General features: G+C 42.9%; 1 protein-coding gene across 2 annotated transcripts in view; it reads left to right on the forward strand.

The window, feature by feature from the left end:
* LOC144128869 (uncharacterized) overlaps positions 1–21605 on the forward strand; it is a 76614-nt gene that overhangs the window by 3161 nt on the left and 51848 nt on the right. For both annotated transcript variants that reach the window (XM_077662642.1, XM_077662643.1), the window contains exon 2: positions 13411–13534. In XM_077662642.1, the coding sequence (XP_077518768.1) occupies positions 13411–13534 (124 nt within the window). The remainder of the gene's footprint in view (positions 1–13410; positions 13535–21605) is intronic.

The raw sequence follows: 21605 nt of genomic DNA on the forward strand, positions 1-21605 counted from the left end.
AATTATCCTCGACCGGGATTCGAACCCGCGGCGGCGACAACAAATCAGCTTCGCTGGCCACTGCGCATGAGCAGTAGGCTATCGCCGCTGCCAAACACACTCTAGCAATGTGGCGGTAGTGACAGAGAGATGTGCGCTGCATGGGTTGGCGTGGGCAACGCTGTGCCATAAACACGGCCACTGGAGCAATACGCGTTGGCGTTTACAGCATTGCTTCAGAAACGCAGCATTGGAGCATAGGACGCCGGCGTAGACTGGGTAAATTGGCATTGACGATGGAAAAGTTGAAGACGCGCATAACTGGCTTCCTTGGGCAGTGGACACCTAAATCGCGCTTTTGGGTGCGTGGTTGTGGTGTCCACCTGCAAAAAAAAACTGTTCTTTCGCACAATATTTCGTTCTTAGCAATGCTAAACCGCCAGCCTGTTTTTTCTTTCGTTTTATTCGCATCACGATAGTGTCCGCTAAGTGCACCTGAAAATTATAGTGTCAAATGGCATCATTATTCTTCCACGGGGCCAGGATGAGCAAAATTCATCTGCCTTTTCTACTCTATTTCTTACAGCACAGCAAAAAGAGTCATTGGAAAGACTAAATGCGCAAAAATCAATGCAGATAAGAGCATTTGGCACATCTCAGGGGGTGTATCCGTCGGACGACACGCTTCGAGAGCTTTCCTTTGTCCCATGGTTTAAGTCTGAGGCACAATGCAGCGATGCCTGTTTTATCGCTTTCCTGCCTCGGACGTATTCACGAAGATGATTACGAAGACCCGCTACAAGCCTCTTCGCGCTTATACTTCTATATTTTTGTATCTCTGCTAGCAAGTGACGCAATGCTAGGCTGAAAATCATTCGTCTGCTTAGGCAGGCAAGGCCCATCGAAGATCGGAGTGTTGAAAAATGGTTGTGCTGCAGAAAGAACACTAAGGCAGCAGAGTGTTAAGAGAAACAGCGAAGTGTGAAATTATTCAGGCTTACATCACTGCTGCATAAGTCGGAAAATCCTTAGCCCTCGTAGCACGTGGGTTAGCGATTTGATGGCCTTTCTTTCGAAAGATGTTCTCACTGTCCAAACTTGTCTTTTTCTTGCTTTTCATTGCTGGTCTCGTAACGTTTTTTTTTTTTCTGTCGCCCAAAGAGTTACTTTTTTTTCTCGTTGCGAAAATGTTTTGCTTGAATAAACTCGAGCGATAACTTTTAGTACAGTATGGCATGTGAGCTTTAACGTCCCCAAAATGGCATATGGGTTATAAGAGGCGCCGGAAAACTCCAAATTAGTTTCGACCACCTGAGTTTCTTTTAACTGCAATGATATCACACAGCACATGGGCGTTTTTGCATTTCGTCTCCATCTAAATTCTAACACCACGGCCGATATTCGGCACTGATATTCGGTCAGCGGCCGAACGCCACGCTACTAAGCCACCATGGCGGGTTGTCCTCCTCAGTAAAAGGACCAGTCGTCACTCTGGGACCCTAACTATTTTTCACACTGTTGAGCACACAGAAGCGTCCAGTAGGAAGCGCGCCTTCGAATTTCATGGGCGCAGAAATAAGACACATTAAAGCGGAAATGATTATGATAGCAGGACACTGGCTGAAAAATCAGAGGAGTGACTGCGTCTTTTGAGACCGTGTTTGCCACCGCCGGGCAGAAGCGACTGAATTACAAACAGGTGGCTCTGATTAACTACCGATAAATGTCGGTTACGAGCTATGCATTCAAACAAACTGCACAAGAAGTCGAACTGAACATTTCAGCAACCCTTTCGTATGGAAGCAGCCTTTATAAAGACTCCAACTGATGCAAAAGCATTTCTCTTCTCACTGTACTGACTTCAATCCATATGCAGTCGTTCAATCCAGTCTTCTCGCGAACGGCTACACTCACGACAGAGCATGCAACGATTCAGAGCGGCGGAAAAGATTTTGCAGTGTCTGTAAAATTGGAAATGGTTGGGTCTTTCGACTATATGCCACATTGAATGCATTACTGAAGTAGCTCGTCATCGATAACTTACGGTAAATAGTACTGACTTTATTTTCAATCCACTTACTGTGCGGACGTACAGTCTTTGTCAAAAGTATACGGCTCAAGGGGTCTGCTTATGAGCCTCGCAGCGCATCTCCTCTTCCATACTCAGTGACCCTAATCTCAAGAAGGCCGGATGAACTTAAGACCTGAATCTTCCCACGCATAGGATTGTCAAGTACGCTTAAGAGCCACGTTACACGGCTTGGAAGCAAAATTTCTTGGGCTATATATTTTTGACAAAGACTGTACATATCCGCTGAGATAAATTTTCTTTTCAGGAAGCGTTACGTGCCGGCACGTATCACCGATATTTATTCAAACCAAACCCTCGCAAACCGCCGTGCTTATTTTCTGTATCTTTACTGAGCTGATATATCTTTCTCGCTGCTTTCACGAGCATTTTTTTTCTCCCATTTCTAGTGTTTCTCCATTATCTACTGAGGTGCAAACGGCGATGCTTACTGCTCTTGGACATTTAATGCGATTGCATTAGAGCTGTCGCACCAAAACCCCCGTCGATGTCGGAGAGGAGATCCACTGATTGGTCGAGAGAGGTCACTTGACCTTGTGACGTCGTCACAACCTGCCCGCCACCTCCACCGTGATTGGTCGAGAAAGGTTACGTGACCTTGTAACGTCATCGAAAACTCTCCACCGAGTTGTGAGCAACCTAGTTTCTTGACATAAACAACATAGAAAAAGAATCGAAATAAAAAAACATCAAAAACTAGTGCGATGTTTGCAAATATTGGCACAGTCACTGCATAGCGGATACCTGCTACTGCAACCAGCAGCCCTAACATGCCGGTTGACGGGCCGACAATCGCAAAGAAACTGACGAAAGCACACAGAGAAGTTGCGATAGAAGCTGCGACAAATGTGAAATGTTATGTTATCGCATTCAAATCTTAAGGTGGCCTAAGCGTCTCCGTATTTGTTTTCTTCAGCGTTCAGCATACGTTACTTCCGCCAGACGACAAAAGCAAGAGAGGCTCGAATGTGAAAATCTTGAAAGACCCAACTTGGCCTGTGCTTATCTCTGCGTACTCCGAGCCCTGAGCGGCCAGAATGAGTGTCATTGTACGCTTGGAGAGGTTGGATGTATGAGCTTGAAAGGTCGCTGAGTGCCTCGAGCTCTCAACGGGTGATATGCGCCAATATGCGTCAGCTTTCGCGTCATAAATATTCTCAGGGCAACTTCCTAGCTACCCTCGCGAGAGTTCGCAGTCGTTCTCTCGCCGCGGCAACGATGCTGAATCTTCCGGTGTCGCCGACAAGCCACCTATTATACACTACGGATACAACCGCGCAGCCATGTGTGCCCTGCACTGACAAATGTCTCCTATGTTTGTTTTTTTCGACGGTAAGAGACGAGGCCCTATCGCAAGTACAAGAAAGATAAAACTCAGTAGATGTCTGTGCTCAAGCGGCTATCAGTCCCCTTGAAGGCCAGCTCGCGACCGCAGCGGTCGCATATGTCAGCTGACATTTCACAGGGCACGAAACTCTTTATTAAGAGCAGTGAGGTTAATAAGACTTGGTCCTCTTTCTGATGAAACCGTTCATGCAGCATACAATAAGCCCCAAAGCGACAATTCTGGTTTCCATGCGATTAATTAATTGGAAAACACGAAAATGCTATCTTCAGATAAATATTGTTATATTCTGAGATAAATGTTGTCATATTTTTCCTGTCGTATCCAGCTACTTAAAGCACGAAGGCTATGTGAGACGGGCCTCTCAATACAGATAGATGGCCGGCCTGTACTAACGACTATGACCTTCGTTTTTCCTTGGATTCTCTATGATTTCGATAGCTGCTTTATTGAATCGTTCTGCGTACGTTGTTATGAACATTGCTACGGGAGAACAAAAGATTCTCGGAACGTAACGGAAGATTAACAACGCCGTTGCACAAGCGAGTTATACGCGGGCGACTATGGCGGCGGAAAGGCGCTTAGTCGACGCCGAAGAAAAATAAAAGGACCCCCCCCCCCCCCCCCCACACACACACACACAAAGTAAGTTGTCAAGGGTTTGAGACCGCGTTTACAGCTTTTCTGGTGAAATATAGGTTGTCTGAAAAATAAGTTGACGCACACTCGCGAAGTAACACCTAAAAGAGAGCCCTCCATACGGCGAATATTACCAGTTTGTCCCGGGTGACGCCCTGCCATTTGGGAAAGCGAATGCTCATTGCGCGCGCACGGCTCTAACGTATGGACGCAGTTGACAGAGCGTTTATGTATCTGTGAAGGACGAGACGTGATTGTGAATGAGGGAAAGAAGGAACCACACTGTGGGAAAAGGGACGAAGAAGCGAGATAGGAAAGGAAGAATGATGGAGAAAGAGGAGCGGATACATTTAGACGCCCCGTTTTGTTTCCTGCTGCTGTCTCTTTCTGTTTAGCTTTAAACGAACAGGGCAAAAAGCAAGAGCTCAAAAAATGTGTTACCGCTTGTGAAAAATATAGGAATTCTCTCCTTGCAACGCCAGGGTGAAAATTCCAAAAAATGCACAAATGCAGTTTCAGTATGAAGAAACAGCACAAAAAATCAGAAGAATCAAAACGGAAGAATTTTGTCGCATGGCGGAACGTCGGTAGAGTTAACCAGTCGACAAGACGCGAAACTTGTTTATATAAATAATTGCGTGTACGAACGCCGTTTTAATTTCTAAGTCTGTGGCAATTCTATCTTGATACAGACCTCATATTCCGACTCCAAAAGCAAGCTGTATTATTAAGCTCTAAATATCAAGAAAGATTACCATCTGCACTCTACAGAAGAGTGTAAGCAACAAGGATAATGTAAATGAGATGCGGCTCTAATTACAGCGATTCGGCTTTGCTGAAGCTTGCGCTTGTGGGCATTATAAGGTGTGATATGCTTCCATGAGCAATTAATATTACGAATATGCGTTGTGCATGAGCCTCATGTGCCTCGATATACCGGTTTGAACATTGACCACACCACACCGCTTCGTTTCATTTAGATTTAGAGACCTACTACAGGTACTTATCATTTTGTTGCTGTCTCGCTTATTCGTGTCTTGCAATTCATCGCTACATTTGTTTTCGTGCCCTCTGAAAACATCATTCCATGTAATGTCAAGTGCAAAAGTTCTGGACGGGTGAAATAAATTTCTCGCACATTCGTGACCTTTAAGCATAAGTAATTTGACCCCGAATCTACATATGGTCCATGTTCACAAGTGATTTTTAGCGGGTTGATTTAGCAATTACACACATTCTCACTGCAGCATGATTTTGTCATCGTGTTTCCAGCGCTCATTCGTGAACACTAAAAAGAAGGCGATCGATTTTTCTCGGTTGTTTATATATGTCAACATTTAGTTATCTATACAAAATGTACGTGCATATTTTTAATATTTAGTTGCTATTACAGGTTGCATTAATCCTTCTGTCAAGGAACCGCTGGCAAACGGCGAGTTGAATCTTTCTGGCGTGATAACTTGCGAATTGGCTCAAGCTAAAGAGGCAGGGAAAAAATATTTGCTCACAGGAAATATTACTGGCCGTTTTAACAAGAAAATTATTTAGATAATCGCTTTAAAAAGAGGTTTTTTGTGACAATTAATTTTAGCGCCGCCCATTTCCTCACTAAGTGCGCTTGAAGTCGCGGCATGGCGAGCACGGCCCGAAATCTTGATCTGTGTCAGCCTAGGCGCCACTCAAATATTGACATAGGTGTGCTGGGTAAGCATGAGGGTGCATAGGAAAACCTGGGTTGTAAAGGATCGATTATGTGCTCACGTCGAGAGTTGCCTTAACGGCCCTCGCGCTCAGTGAACCATTCATTATTCAAACGGAGGTAATCAAAAGCCATCGCGCTGATGCGATTCCTTCGGGCATTCTCCCGAACCAGCCAGCTTCGATGCGTGCCCAGTGTCAAAAGAAATAGAGCTCTAGCTCGACTGTCATCCCTATATTCCGTATAATTCAATCAAGTCACTTTTCGCCTGCCCTTACGTTTATAGTTTAATGTTCTTATTTTCTCGCAAAACTATACAACAGCATTTCTTGTTAATCACATTTTTACACTAAACTTTTCACGCGCTCTCCCTTCTTTCATCCTGTTTTCTTATTCCAGGAACCAAATTTATTTCTCGTCCTTATGAAGTCGGCGTACTGTTTGGGGCCGGAGAAAAGATATTGCAGCCAGTTCGTAGTATCATGCATGCAAGTAACAAGTTTCTGCAATGTCAGAGAGTATTAAGGCGCGCTTTGGAGTAAAAAACAAAAAGACAAGTTGAGGCGCAGCGAATGTGAGTTATTCGAAGTGTGGTGTATTAAATAAAGCAGCCTCGAGGGCCGTCTGGAAATATCACCTGCCGGCAGAGGAAGTCTCGTTTTCTTCGCGATTAAAATGTGCAGCGCTGTGGTAACTGCTGCCGACGTCAACTAATCAGGAGCTGGCTGCGCACGCAAGAAAGAAAGAAAGACATTGGCTACCGCATATCGGTGGCTACCCTTACTGACCAGTTCGCAAAAACCGGCTAATTAAAAAAAACAGATCTCTGGTGCGAACTTATCACGGATTCGGCGCCTCACGGCTGGCTAAAGCTTCCTCCTGTCCCTTTCGCGAAACTGCGCGGTTTTAGGGAAGAAGAGCTGAGGCGCTCGGAGAGGCTCGCATTTCGCGCTTCGCTAAGCGTGATAGCGAATTTCTGGAATTTTTAGCGAGTCGCTGCTATGCTCTTACCTACTAGGAGCTTAACGAAATAACTTCCGTTCTTGCGGAACATTTTGGAAGAACGCTGGTGCTTAGACAAGAAATTATTTTTAGGTCGCTTGAACCTTGGATATTTTTTTAAGGGGAAGGAGAGAAGACTTCTTTTTTTGCTGGTTATGACGAACAAAAGAAAATCGCCGGATTGTGCACGAATATTAAATTACTTCTCTTTTTTTCTCTTTCTCTCTCACTACCCAGTCGAAAAAGTGACAGAACCATGTCAAGAGTGTTACAAAATTTTTTGTCGCTTGATCTAACGACCTATATTTCTGTCCGTTTGTAGCACTCTTCTGTAGAACTAAAGTTTTTTCTCTACTAGCTATACAAAAATTTGTTGTTACTTCATATATTTCAGTTCTTAGTACAAGTTAACCGGCGAAAATATTACAGAAAATCTGTCATGACGAGAGGAAAATTTTTGCTGGATTCTTTTGCTGGGTTAATTACCAGCTGAGCAGCGCAAAACAAAAAAGAAATGTTGAAGCATAACCTGCAGGCTGCAACAAAGTGCGAAAAGCTTGTACCTATAATCTCCACGTTATTCGTCATCCCAAGAGCGATTCAGCGTATACATATGGCAATGGTTATCGATCTGTGTTGCCAACAGCTTACAAATGTGGGCATCTAGAAAAGACAGACCCGCCTTCTGTTTGTGCACCTGCCATCTTGGCGGGAACTACACCATGATAGCGCAATTATTGTTTCCCATAGTAAGCTGGTTTTCTTGCGCCCTAGTGACCTGCGCCGCTACACATAAGTCGGTATCGGTCCAAAAGCCTTCTCCCTGTTTATTTATCTCCGTCATGGGATGTACGCCCTGTTTCTATAGGCGATCCCTTGTGCCCAGGCTTATGGCTATCTTGACCACCTGACACATTTTCCTTTGTATCCATCCTGCCCAACATGGTCTTGCGCGATACTCGCTCGCTCTCTTGGTAACCATCACCCTCATCGTCGGTATATCAGGCACGAACCCTGATAGGACCGGTGCTAATCAAGCCGCACCCATTCTCTGGCATTGTCTTGGGCGCTTAAATGGTCCACCGTTTGTAGTCAGTTATTGACACGCCAAAAAATAAAAAACGAGGCATTGCTGTTCGACCTGGGAATTGAGCCTTGAATTCTCTTTGTTCCAAAAGAGGCACTCGTACAATATCGCCCTAAATCTTTTTTTTTTCATTGCCTGCTCAGACGTATGCACGAAAAAAAAATGGTTGTGGTTTAGCTCTGGTTAAACCTGGAATGACGCGATAGCTACATGTGGTCAGTGGAAATGCAGCGTCAGTCTTTCGCCGCTCCGTTTAGCTGGGCGTTTCTTCTTCATCTTCGTCGCACTTGACACGGCGCATGCGCACAGCTGTTGCAGCTCGGTTTCGCCGGCGCGCGCCGCGCCGCCGGCAGCTGCTCCGCACCACGTGACCAAACACGTGACACCGTGGCGGCGCCGCCACGTTGGAGGCTCGAAATGCTACCGTAATGTAGCTATCTCTACAAAACACAAACAATATGGTAAAACACGTCAGGTAGGTTTGGGCGTGGGCACTTGAGTTAAAACTTCCGCTGACACCCTGTATAATCAAGTGCCGTCCAGGTGGGTCGCCCTGGGACCTGTAAACAACACGAATGCACCCTACATTAATACATGGGCTCGGAGTCGTGGGTTCGGATCTCACCGGTGACATGTGGGCTTCTTTTCTTCTACTTTCTGTTGTATCATTTCTATGTAGGAATTGATTACGCTAAAAATTAAACATTTTGATCAACACCATTATTAGAAAAAATATATAACTGAAGGCACGTAAGACTGCGTACAAGCTTTAAATGCAGAAGCATCGTCGCATCGTGAGCTCTGTTGCGAGGTTCATTAAAAGATTCCTCGCTTTCTAATGACGCACCTACTCATTAGCAAACAGTCGTGAGGGAACGCGTACACTAGGTTCACCATTATTTTCCAGGAAGTAACGCGACCATTTCAGTGTAATAAATACATTATTAAAGAAAGTGGTTTTGGGGCCTATGGGTTGCGTGCTCACCTCACAATCTGAAGGTCCTTGGTTCAGTTCCCCGCACCGTCCGAAAAAACAAATATTTTTATTCTTTGCTGCATATATAAATATTTTATGATATACTGCTGACTTCATGCGAGAGCATGGTAACGCCAACGAGGAATTTCGTGCCATAGACGCCGACGGATGGTGGCTTTTATGCTAATGAGAAATAGAATGCTTTCGCATCAAAAAAGAATTTCCTTGTGCTTTCCAGGGGCTCACTGACTAGTAGCTTCTTTCATATAAGAATGTATGCTACACATGCCGCCCTCTAGCATGGCGTGTTCATTTGTGTTAGCAAGATGTGCTGCCATTGAAGTCTCTCGTGTACTTTGCGAAGTTAAAAAATTGAGGACCACGAAACAACGCGCTATAAAGACAACAAATTTTTTCTAGGTATAAATTGATTCGTACAGTCTTGAAGCCGTCAGCGGTACCACACAATATGAGGACTTAACGACTCCGGACTAAAGCGTGGGGCGATGTTGAAGAACCAAGAAATAACTCGGCTTTCGTAGCGGGAAAGAGAAACTCAAGGACTACAATGGCGTGCTACATGCAATGGCTAAACGCAATGAGTGCAGAACGCCGCAGTGATTTCTAGCAACTTCGATCTTTGGGCATATACTTCCGGCTAGAAGATACGCTGCATTTAGCTTTTTGTAGCTGGGAAAGGTTGTGCAGGCGTCATACATCTTCATTGTAATATACCAGGTGTTTCAGAGAACACATTAAGTAAATCTCAGCAAAACGTTTCTTGAGGTTACAATCTGGTCTTTTCAGCATAGTTTTGCCAGTGTTGGCGGAAACCACAATACCGATGAATCGCATAAGTTGTAAGCTGGTTAACTAATTTTAATAATTAACTTTTTACCCATTAGGGTTGGGCGCCTAGTTGCAATCAGAGATTTCTAGCAGGTGGTTAGCAATAGCCATATCAGTTGTTAGAATTTAGGAAACATGATTACCTTTGGCGCTGTGGCTCGATAAAATTTGGATTTTTTACTAGTTACGTGCACTGGAAAGGTTGCTTTGCCTGCACCCTTTCGGAGAGCGCATATATTTTGGCACGCTGTAGCCAAATTTTGTCGAGCCACAGCGGCGAGGATAGTCGCGTTTTCCAAATTCTAAAATTTAATATGGCTATTACTAACGACCGGCTATAAATCTCTGATTACAACTAGGCGCCTAGCTCTTATAGTCAAGAAGTTAATTATTAAAAATTAGTTAACCAGCTTACTAATTAAAACGATTCACTGGTTTTCCGGTGTCCGCCAACACTTGTAATACTATGCCGCAAAAGCCATATTTTTACCCCCAAAAAGCCTATTTTTGAAGATTTCTTATGCCCTCCCTGAAACTCCCGCTAGCACCGAAATAACGCTTTTGGTAATTAACGCACTCGTGCAACACTTGGCACCTTTATCTAATGTGTTTCACCTCTTGGTTAAAATATGGAAATGATTATTCTTACGGTAATGGCGAGAGAAAAAAATATCACTATCATCACAGTAAATACAGACAGCATTTGTATGAAAAGCGGAAAGCGCTATGGAAGAGAGAGATGCGTGTCAAATAAAAAAAATCTAAGAAATCAGCGAGAACCAAGAGGAACTAAGAAATATGCAATTCCAGCACAGCTTTAGGGCGTTCCTGAGTTTTCGAACAAAAAGAATATAAAAGGAACGGTGGAGGGGGCGTATTTCACTTTCGTCGCTGGCTGTCAAAGGACCTTTAAATCTAGGTTTACTCTGATTATAGCGTCGGAAATGCTGAGGCAAACTCCGCCACCCAGCAGTAATATTCGCTTTTCACACCGCTCAAGGTTGAATTCTGACGCGTGCTCTGTCTGCTCTTCGATTTCGAAACGCCTTTACCGAAATCCTCTCCCTCGGTGCACATTTCATTGGCAGGCGTCTCGTCTCGCAAAAATATTTCCTTTATTTGGAGCCCGCTTTTTGTACGGGGATCTCCCTTGCGCGGCAGAGGGAAAGTTTTACTCGCCGCAAAAGGGCTTCCGCTTTGAGGCACGCAGAGGCTGTCATTCATGGTTCGCGCAACGCATACCGCATTTTTCTAAAAGACAGCCCCATGCTGTGAACTTTGTTTTGCGCTTTCTATTGATAGCTCCATGACAGGCTATCGTTTCAGTTTATACCCGTACATATTTCCGGAGGAACTAGTACAGTTCGCAAGGGCATATCGACCGGAGAGAATAAAGTTATATTAAGCTTTATTTGCGTAACAAGAAAAAAACAGTTAAGCAACGTAAAAACGAGTCGAGTGAGCGTCTATTTATAACGTTTATGTGGGATTAGTTGAACTAAATAAAGAACGAATTTGACATTAAAATAAGTGCACGGCTTTTTATAACTGGAGGCAGCTACTTTTCTCGAGTGTGCCTTTTTTATCCAAACGTACTGAAATAGCCGACTGTAGTTTGGCACTGGCTTCAAACAAATCATAGCAAATCAGTACGGTAGAAAAATAAAGTAATTTAGTTTCGCGCCATTATCTTTTTTGTCTATAGAGCTTGTTCTTTTTGCTCTATTGCCTTCAACACGCCCAGACAAACTGCATGCCCTTATGAAAATTTGGATGTCCTTTGAATTGTAAGTTAACTGCCAAAAAGCCAAACGGTACAACAATATTTGAACGGCACAACTACCTCTTAGTGCACTTTAAAGCACCCCGGGTAGTCGAAATTATCCGCAGCTCTCCACTACGGCGTTCCTCATAGCCTGAGTCTCTTTGGGACGTTAAACCTCATAGAACCGAGACCACATCAAGTAGCTCTCTGTTTTCTTGAGGTCACAAGAGGGGGCAAAGGATGCTGATGAGTATTTACTTTTCCGGTAGGCTATAAAGTGCTCTCAAAGTGAACTTCTTCGAATGAGAAAAAATAAAACAGAACTATGTCAATGCAAAGACGAAGTAGAAAAGCAGAAGGAAACAAATAGAATAAAAGGAAAAAACAATGTGATTTACGATTTTTCATCTACTTGAGGACTAAGGAAGGAAAGTAATGTCTATTACCTTCTGAGAGGCTAATTAATCTACTAAAACTAGAATTACTCGATTCAGAAAAACAAAATTAAGCCTATAGAACAAGGGAGCAAGAGGGAAAAGAAAATACATAAAAAAGAAAAAGCAATGTGTTATACTTGGTTTCTGTATACTAAAAGACAAAGAAAGGAAGTTTCGAGCAGTTTCTTCAAACATTTCAAAACAAAGTTATTTCGAAGCAATCGTCGTTCTGTCAAAAAAAAAAAACTGCAGTATTAACAGTCAGCTCAAAGTCAGCTTCCTTTAATCAGAAAAAAAGAAAGTTAAACACAGTTCGCTTAAACTGAACTTCTTTCTGACAGGAGAAAGCCAAACTGTATACAATCAGTTCAGGAAACAGAAATAAAAAAAGAGTGGGAAGACAAAATTCAGTTCAATACGAAGATTCACAACGGGTTTTTTTTGACGACTGTTAAAGAACATCACTTGTAATTGGCGACAACACTTTCGTAAAAGTAATCTTTTTATTTAAGTTTATAAACAAATTCAGCATTTGCGATAAGACCATGTGCATATGATGGAAAGACCGCATCATACAAACAGAACGCCAAATTTGTGGTCTTAGTAAATAAAACAACGAACCAACTGCTGTGTGAATCGTGCGAATTATCAACGGCGGTCGATCACTTAAATGACAAAGTATTGAGAGTTGCTTCGCTCAGAGAAAATCGAAAAAATTATCTCTGCTTAACCGCTCGATTGCTCGTACTCATATTTTGCACAGAGAGGGCAAAAAGTCGTAAGTTTCGTTTGCACTACGTATGGATCGGTACTTTCTTGAATCGGTGAAAATTAATCGATAGCCTGCATCGCATGCGGGTATACCAGACCAAGAAATAATGGTTTCGAACAAGGTGTACTGGCAGCGCCATCTCTTGTCCACGAAATGTTGGGGAGAGCTCTCCGTTTCACGTCTCGCGTTCGTCTGCTTTTGTCATCCTGCCATCAGCAACATCTGGCGCTGCCATTGCAGCTGCTGCGAAACCGTCTTTGTTGGTCCAGCATTGCCGCATATGATGCGCACAATAGGTGCCCGCCCCTTAGTGCTGTATACGCCTCACCGGTCCTCCTAACTTCACTAAGCCCTATGACATCCCATGTAATAAGCGCTAATTCCTCGAATAGCACTGCTAGTGCTAGCCTCACTGGATAATATTCTAGCGTTAAGCGTTGCCAGGTTCAGTTTCTAATGTCGGCCTGTCTGGAGCCAGAGATTCTTAGCACCCTCCGCTGCATCACAGGTCTGACCGCCGCTTTGGCAACATGCCGCCAAATGCCTTTTCGAAGCGAAATTTTAGCTCGAACAATACAGCGCTTTGGCCGAGAGAATTTTTATTCGAGTTTCTCTAATCAGCGCAACACTCACTATGCTCGCGAGGATCTAAACCAGGCAGTCTCGCGGTGTCAGTAAAATCCTTCACTCTCATTTCATACCTCCTTTTTTCTTCTCTCTTTTCTTCTAACGGAGTGTTCTCACGCGGTTCTGTTCTCTTTTTTTTTCCAGGTCGAGTGCCTTGAAGTCTGGGCCTGCGGATGGACGCTTCTGATATCCTTGACACCGGAGTCATTTGACAAACCGGAAAACGCTACCCTGTCTCCCGGTTTCCTTGAAATCACTCGGCGCCAAGGTAAGCGAAACCGGCACTGTGAAGGACCTAAGCGATGTAAAAAACTCATGAGCGATGTAAAAAACCTTTGGCAGCGACAGCCTTCATTAATGTTATAGTGCGTATAAAGCCATGTTGAAAGGCTGCAAAAGTTTGATCGCGACGCCTTGTTACATCGCCAGACGGGAAGGCATTTTTCCTGCAAGCGCGATGATCAGAGAGATCTAACGAATATTATCCTGAGTTATTATTTTTCACCACTTCCATTTTCCGCGCCGCCTTTAACGTTGGAATAGAGGAATCACGCTGGCTTCTAGATAACAGTCATGACGTCATTCGTGGCCGGTATCAATAGTAGAAGGCCGGAAAAAGAACGAAGAAAAAAAAGCTTACATACGGCAGGCCGTGCAGTTTCCCTCTCTACATTTACGAACGGGCTCAGACAGACGCCGACTGTAGTAACTCCAGAGTGGCTATCTCACTCTGTCTTCAAGAAACACTACTAAACATGTCTTTCTGAAAAAAAATATATATAGTGACGTAGATTAAAATTCAGTGTCAGCAGATGAAATGTCATTGTCAAGGGCAGATCCCAGAAGATGAAAAAAAACAGGCTATCGCAAGGCTTCAGTAAAGCCTCAGCGCACCTGATGCAACACAAGAAAGTGTTTGCGGCTCTCTCTCTCTCTCAAGCCGCACGACGAGACCAAGAAATCTAGCAGTGCTTGCTTTGTGCGTGCTTAATGAGGTGCACACGTAAAGCTGGTGCTTTTAAAGACACGGTTTTAAAATATACATTAAAATGAATTTAGATATGTATGTTCTATAAAAGGCTACGCCAGAAAGTAGAGTTTCTGTTCGCTGGGTTGCCGAACTTTAACTTCTTAATGAAACGCCTAATGTTAAGAACCCTTGGTAACTGTATGGGCGCTCGCGTTAACTAGCCGTATGATATTAATGTCCGGCATAAGTCATTTTCGTGACGCTTTTTAGCCAGCGGCCCATGCCTTGGCTAAGCCAACACCACTATGTCGAGCCAAAAAAATGGCTTTTATCATTATCGGCTGAAACTCGCCTACCATTGACTTCACAAAGACGTCCCTGGAGCCCTGGAGGTGCCACTATTATCTTTACGGAGCGGAACCCACAAACGAACAGAAGGCGCTCTTCCCGTGAAGATATAAGGCGCACGTATAAAAAGTGCCGAGCACTGTCTGCAGATGCCGAACTAAGGTTTTTGGTGGAAAATGGACGATTTCAGTAATCGTCTTAGCATGCCTTCAACTGAAGAAACGAATGTACTTTTGTTTCCTAGCCTATAGCCTGCGGAGAGTTTTTCTGGAGTTTCCAGATAATGGGAAGAAAGCTTCCTTCAGCTGTAAATCAACGGAGAAAAATAGATATCCTTATCATTGCCGCGACCATTCCATTTTCTATTCCAAAGAAAATCCATTATTTTTCCTCCTCCACCTCCTCCTATTTCAGTTCATTGTCTACATGTAGATTTGCTCCCGGAGTAGAGCATAATAGCGTAGAAATCGTTAATGTGCTTGCGAAGTGTACTCTACCGCCCGCCTTTCGCGATAACAAATCATCAACATAGTTTTCGAAAAGGTTACTCTACCTGTATCCCACTGGTTCTCACAGTGCATGACTTTACCAAATCTATTACCAATGGGGAACGAATAACGGAGGCAAGAGTGAGATTAATATGATGATTCCATGATAAGTCGGATTGTAGGTTAATGCCAAGATACTTGTAACTTGTGGTGAATTCTACACTATTGTTATCAAGAAAGTAGGCGGTAGGAATACGTGGCTTGTTAGTGAAAGACATGAGCTTAGTTTTGGAAAGATTTTAAGGCATTAACCAATTAGAACACCATGTGCTTATCGCTTCAAGATCAGACTGCAGTGGCTGGCTGTCAGCGTTACAGGTTATACGTCGATAAAGCACACAATCGTCAGCAAATAGTCTGATTCTGGACGTCACGCAATTGGGTAAGTCATTATTATAGATAAGGAAAAGTAAAGGTCCCAGTACACTGCCTTGTGGAACTCCAGACGTAACATTAGCGTAACATGAGTTAGAGTTGTTAACTGATGTGAACTGAATTCTAGATGAGAGAAAATCTGCTATCCATGCAATAATATTAGGGTGAATGTTCAGTTGGGAAAGTTTAAGCAACAACCTTTGGTGTGGAACGCGATCAAATGCTTTAGAAAAATCTAAAAATATTGCGTCAACTTGGAAACCAGCGTCAATCAGTGCATGAATATCGTTAATAAAACCGGCAAGTTGGGTGTCGCATGAGTAGCCCTTGCGAAAACCGTGCTGATGATCGAAGATAATGTTATGATCTTCAAGGTAGTTGATGACCTGAGTATGTATAATATGCTCGAGTAATTTACAAACTGTACTTGTTTAAGGAGATGGGACGATAGTTAAGCGGAGAAGCACGATCACCTGATTTGAAAATGGGTATTATCTTAGCTATGCGCCAGTCGTTAGGAATGGTGCCAGTTGATAGCGACTGGGAAAATAATGCGGTTAACATGGAACAAATGCTATGTGATGTATTCCATAAAATTTTATTATTGAAGCCCATATGATCAGCGCTAGAAGATGTTTTGAGATTGTTTAGTGGAGATAAAACACCAGGCTCACTGATGACTATCTCGTCCATAGTTAGTTCCACTAGTGCACTTAATGTAGGCAAGGATGTAATGTCTTCATCTGTGAACACAGTTACAAACGCATCGTTAAGAAGTTGAGCGCATTCTGAATCAGGGATGGGAACACCAACAGAATCTGTAAGAGTGATGTCAGGTCGAATTACTGGGTTTACCACACGCCAAAAACGGCGAATATTATTTTTCAGCATGGAAGACAAGTCATGAGAAAAAAAGTTGCGCCGAGTAGATTTTAATAGAGCCTTATAATCCTTTTCACATGCTCTGTATTTGTCATGTGAACTCACAAGACCATTCAGTTTTGCCTGTCTGTATAGTTTTTTCTTTTTGTTGTTCAGCCGCCGAAGACGGTTGGTAAACCAAGGAGAACTGCTATCACAGGTAATGGTTAACATGGGAATGAACTGGTCGATGAGATCATTGAGGGCAGTTTTAAAAAGGATCCAGTTCTGCTCTATAGAGCGAGAGCAGAAATCATGCAAAAATTTATCAGAAAACATTAATAATTCTGCATTAATTGCATCAAAATTTGCTTTGCCGTAACATCTTATGTTCTTTTTAGTAGTTATCTTTTTACTAGTGCGAAATTTAATGTACCCAGTGATAACATCGTGGTCAGAGATGCGTTCCTCATGAGTTATGCCTGAAAATATATCAGGTTTGTTTGTGAGAACTAAGTCAAGTACATTGGAAGAGGCTTTAGTTGATCGTGTTGGTTGGTTAATGAGTTGTGTTAGTGAAAAATCAAGGCAAGTGCTGAGAAAAGAATGTGCTTCTGCATCTGTGTCCACTACGGAAAGTGTTGACCAATTATTTTTGGAAAATTGAAATCTCCAAATATAATAACAGCGGAATTGGGAAAACGCGCATACATTTCACTGAGCACCCGATGATATTCATCTGAAAACGCACCAGACATGTCGGGAGGACGGTAGAAAACGCCGATGATGACACGAAATGCACCATCATTCAAAGAAACCCAAGCACATTCAAGGAAAGAATAGATAACGATAGGTGTGGCAATGAAATCCTCTTTTATCGCGATGAGAACACCGCCCCCCCTTCGCAATTGTCTATCGCAGCGAAAAAATTTGAAATTGCATGCACTGGTAAAGATGTTGACATCATGAATAGTGTCGTTCAGCCACGTCTCAGTTAGTACCACTAAAGAAGCTTGACATGAATCGATGAAAGATGATAGTGCAATACCGTTAGCTACAACACTTCTAATGTTGGTGTACAAAAACAGCCATTCGTTATCATTACCACAATGTAATTTGGCAGGTGAGGTGGTCGATGAACGCAGGTTAACGGAAACGGAGGGAGGACGTCATTCGCCATCCTCGCGCCCTGATACAAGAATGGCTCGACTTTCGTTGGTGTTCTACATGTAAAGATCATCGTTAACGAAGAGCTTGTTGAAAACGAGTCCACTTTATCCCCATCTTTCTTAATAGATTTTGAAAACTGGAGAAGCTTCCGTCGCTTTTCGCGAACGGCTTCGGAGTAATCGCGCGAGATGCTTAAATTAGTGTTTTTTAACTTATAGCCGCGGCTCATGAGTGTCAACTTCCCTTTCATTAAAAAATTTGGCTATGATAGGCCGCTTTTTCTCGGAAGAAAAGCGGCCCACGCGATGTGCTCTGGAAACAGATTCAACAGTAAGCCCAAGTTTTTCTTTACAAAAGTTATTTACGAGACGTTCAGACTCCTCCCAAGTTTCCGACTTCTCTGGATCATCTATACCGTAAAATAGAACATTGGATCGCCTAGAGCGATTTTCAAGGTCGTCAATTTTTGCCTGTACATTTGTGAGACCCTTGTCACTGTTCCCCACGAGCTCAGCAGATGGTGCGGTTGCAAATTTCTGCTCTAGATCGTGAACTCGCTTTGTTAGTTTTTCTAAGTCAATTTTTAAGTCTGCGTGAATCTGAAGCACTTTGTTGAGAGAGTCTTGAAGGACTGCATTACTGGTTTCAAGGCGTAAGATGGAACCAGCCACAAGGTCCAGCTTTTCCTCTTGAGCCTTAGTCATGGGTCCCGGGTTTAGCTCGACATCGCCTCCCAAAACTAGCAGACACCATAAATAGGATACACCAGCGCGGAAACTTTTTAAAGCATGAGGTGGCCACGACACCGCTAAAAGACAGACGTCATCGTCTCGGTAAGAATAAGCGTCATAGTAACCAACCTGTAGATACATCAGTGGTGAGCGTGGGATCGCAGTGGCGGTGCCGTGGCCCAGAGGGGCGTCGAAAGGCGCGCACTTTTGTACCGCCCGATCAGCAGTCAGAGTCCCACGTTGCCAGACGGAATCTACCACTGCGTCCAGAAGTGGCGGAGCATCCAGAATAGGTGACGCAGGCAAAAAACATGTTGATAGGCCGCAGTCGGTTGACGTACACGCGCCGAGCTGGGAGCTTGTATCGTTGAGGCATTCCGTCTTGTGCATCGTCCATGGCCGGCAGCAATCCGACAATCCGACTTATCATGGAATCATCATATTAATCTCACTCTTGCCTCCGTTAACCGTACTTTCGGACTTCTCAAACATAATTTAAAAGAGGCCGCGACACATGTAAACAAACTAGCGTACACCACATTAATCCGTCCGAAACTCGAATACGCGTCTGCCATTTGGGATCCCCATCAGAATTATATCATCAGTAGCATCAGCAGCAGCAATCCGACAATCCGACTTATCATGGAATCATCATATTAATCTCACTCTTGCCTCCGTTAACCGTACTTTCGGACTTCTCAAACATAATTTAAAAGAGGCCGCGACACATGTAAAAAAACTAGCGTACACCACATTAATCCGTCCGAAACTCGAATACGCGTCGGCCATTTGGGATCCTCATCAGAATTATATCATCAGTAACATCGAAGCCCTGCAAAACCGTGCTGCGCGATTCATCTTTTCTGATTATTCATGTTACACCAGCGTCACCTCATTGAAGACTAAAGCCGAGTTAGATAACTTAGCACTGCGCCGAAAAATTTCCCGTCTGTCACTTTTCCACAAGCTTTATCACCATCCTTCCCTTCATGATGAATTCTTTCAACCACCGCCAGTTATCTCTCCACGTCGCGATCATCCTTACAAAGTTAAACGCATTAACTGCCAGTCATTCCATTATGCCTATTCTTTTTTACCACGCACAATAACCGAATGGAACGCTTTGCCATCAGAAATTGCCACTGAATCTGATCTAAATAAATTCCAACATCTTATGCACTCATGTTTCAACAACTAAAAATGTATTTTTTGAGCGTTCTTTTCTTCCGCCTTGTCTTCTTTTTATTTTATATATATATTTTTTGGTACTTCAGCGCACCTTTTCCAGTGTTGTCTTTTTCTTTTTCTAGCGGTGCTGTTATTTATGCTCAAATTTTGCTGTTATGTGCATTGTTGCGGCCCTTTCTGTGAATGCCTATTTATAATTAATATTTTGCGATTTCTATTTTATTTTAGTGCAATGTCTTTAACCTTATAACAATGCTTTGTACTTACTCCCCCCCATGTAATACCCTCAAATGAGGGCCTTTGGGGGTATTTTGAATAAATAAATAAATATCTATGTACTTTTTTAGGGCGTTTTAAAAGGTATCTCAGAAGAAAACTATTTCATAAATTGAGCAAGATACAACAAAATAACGGCTATCAGCTGGGTGATAGCCTACCTTGAGAACCGGGAATAATTTTTTAAAATTTTAATGATCACCATTCACGCCGACTATCAGCAGACTCTGGCATTATCCAGGGCTCGGGCCTTGGGCCTCTTCTGTTCTTTTTGTTTAGTAATGATGTGTTAAATGGTACTCCCATTATGGTTAAGCTTTATGTGATGATTGTGTATTGTACTCTGAAATATAAAACACCACTGATCAGAAGTTGCTCAATGATACTTTGACACGAGTTATTCTATGCTTCAAACCTTGGCAAATGTCGATAAACTCCCAAAACTTGCTTTTAGTCTATTAAAAACAAGACGCATCAACTGAAATTTCGATACGCTACTAATCGCATATTTCTCTCCGAAGTAGCACATTATAAGTATTTCCGATTCTGGATCACTAATGACCTCACTTGGACTATGCACAGTGACTATGCTAGCAAATTGGTGTTTCTGACCTACTAGTTCTTCTGTCCGCCTACTCGCATACAAGACTAATTCCGCCGATAGTCGACTGTACCCTTGTTAGTTGGGACCCTTTCACTAAAGCTAGAATTAACAAGATATAAATGTTGCAAAAAAAGCAGCTCTCTTCGTTTATAGCAGATCTGGACGCACTTCAGTGACGGGTAATGCGAACTTGTCGCGGTTGACGCAGAGAAACCGTGTATCACGACTAATATTACTCTTTAAATTTATTAACAGTCACTGTCTGATATATTTCAAGAGAATCGCTTGATTTTCATCTGGTTATACCACTAGGCAGAGATATATTCGCACAATAACTCAATTTAGAACGCGTAATAGCTGTTTTCAGTATTCTTCCTTTCCACGGACAGCAATTGAATGGAGTCACCTGACCAATGACAAAGTTTCAAAATCATCGCTTTCGACATTTGTTTCAAGTATTGTATAAAAATGTGTTGTCTATATACTTATATTCCATAATGTTCAATCTGCGTTAATCTGAATTGTTTCTGTGTTTCTTACTTCTATATTTACGTTTTGTTTACTTATATTTATTGTATCCGATTCGGATAAAAACCCGGGTTCGCCGCATAAAATAAATAAACACTGAATGATCCCACGCTTTAGGCCCGTGCTCAGCTCCGCCTCCAGAGGATTTCAACGCTTACAAACACGGTGTGCTGGAGTTAAAAAGGAAGATGTTTTCAATATATCGTTCACTTATCCTGCCCTCAAAACATGTTTGGTAATATATAAAACTCAGCAATTTGAGTCTGCAGCAATACTATACAGCTAGCAGGCTATCTAGATACAGTTTCAGCTCACAGGCTTTCTAGACAGTTTATAAAAGTCAGTCTGTCTTTACACAGCTTAAGAGCTCTGTTGTACTGCCGTTAGACTTACGTTAGATTTACGTTGTAAGACTTTGTTAGCTGACTGACGTCTACACGCTGTCCACGTAAAAAAGTAGACAGTAGTTGGATTACTGTTTTTAAGTATCTCGGATAGCAAGGCGCTGTCTCAACACTAAAGAAGGCATGCTTGCTGTAAATATGCTTGCGTCTAATTCAGTTTGCTTGTATTCACCTCTCCTTATGCGTGCTGTGCATTGTGTTCTTCAGACTGCGTCTTTGTTCTAATCTGACGTTCGGGAAAAAGCATTATACCTTCAGGCTTCTTAATATTTTTTTTAGGTCAATGTTAGTCGAAGGTCTTAACGTCTGTAACGCCTTTGAAAAACCCTTCCAGCT

This window comes from Amblyomma americanum, chromosome 4, assembly GCF_052857255.1.
Source record: "Amblyomma americanum isolate KBUSLIRL-KWMA chromosome 4, ASM5285725v1, whole genome shotgun sequence".
Classification (NCBI taxonomy): Eukaryota; Metazoa; Arthropoda; class Arachnida; order Ixodida; family Ixodidae; genus Amblyomma; species Amblyomma americanum.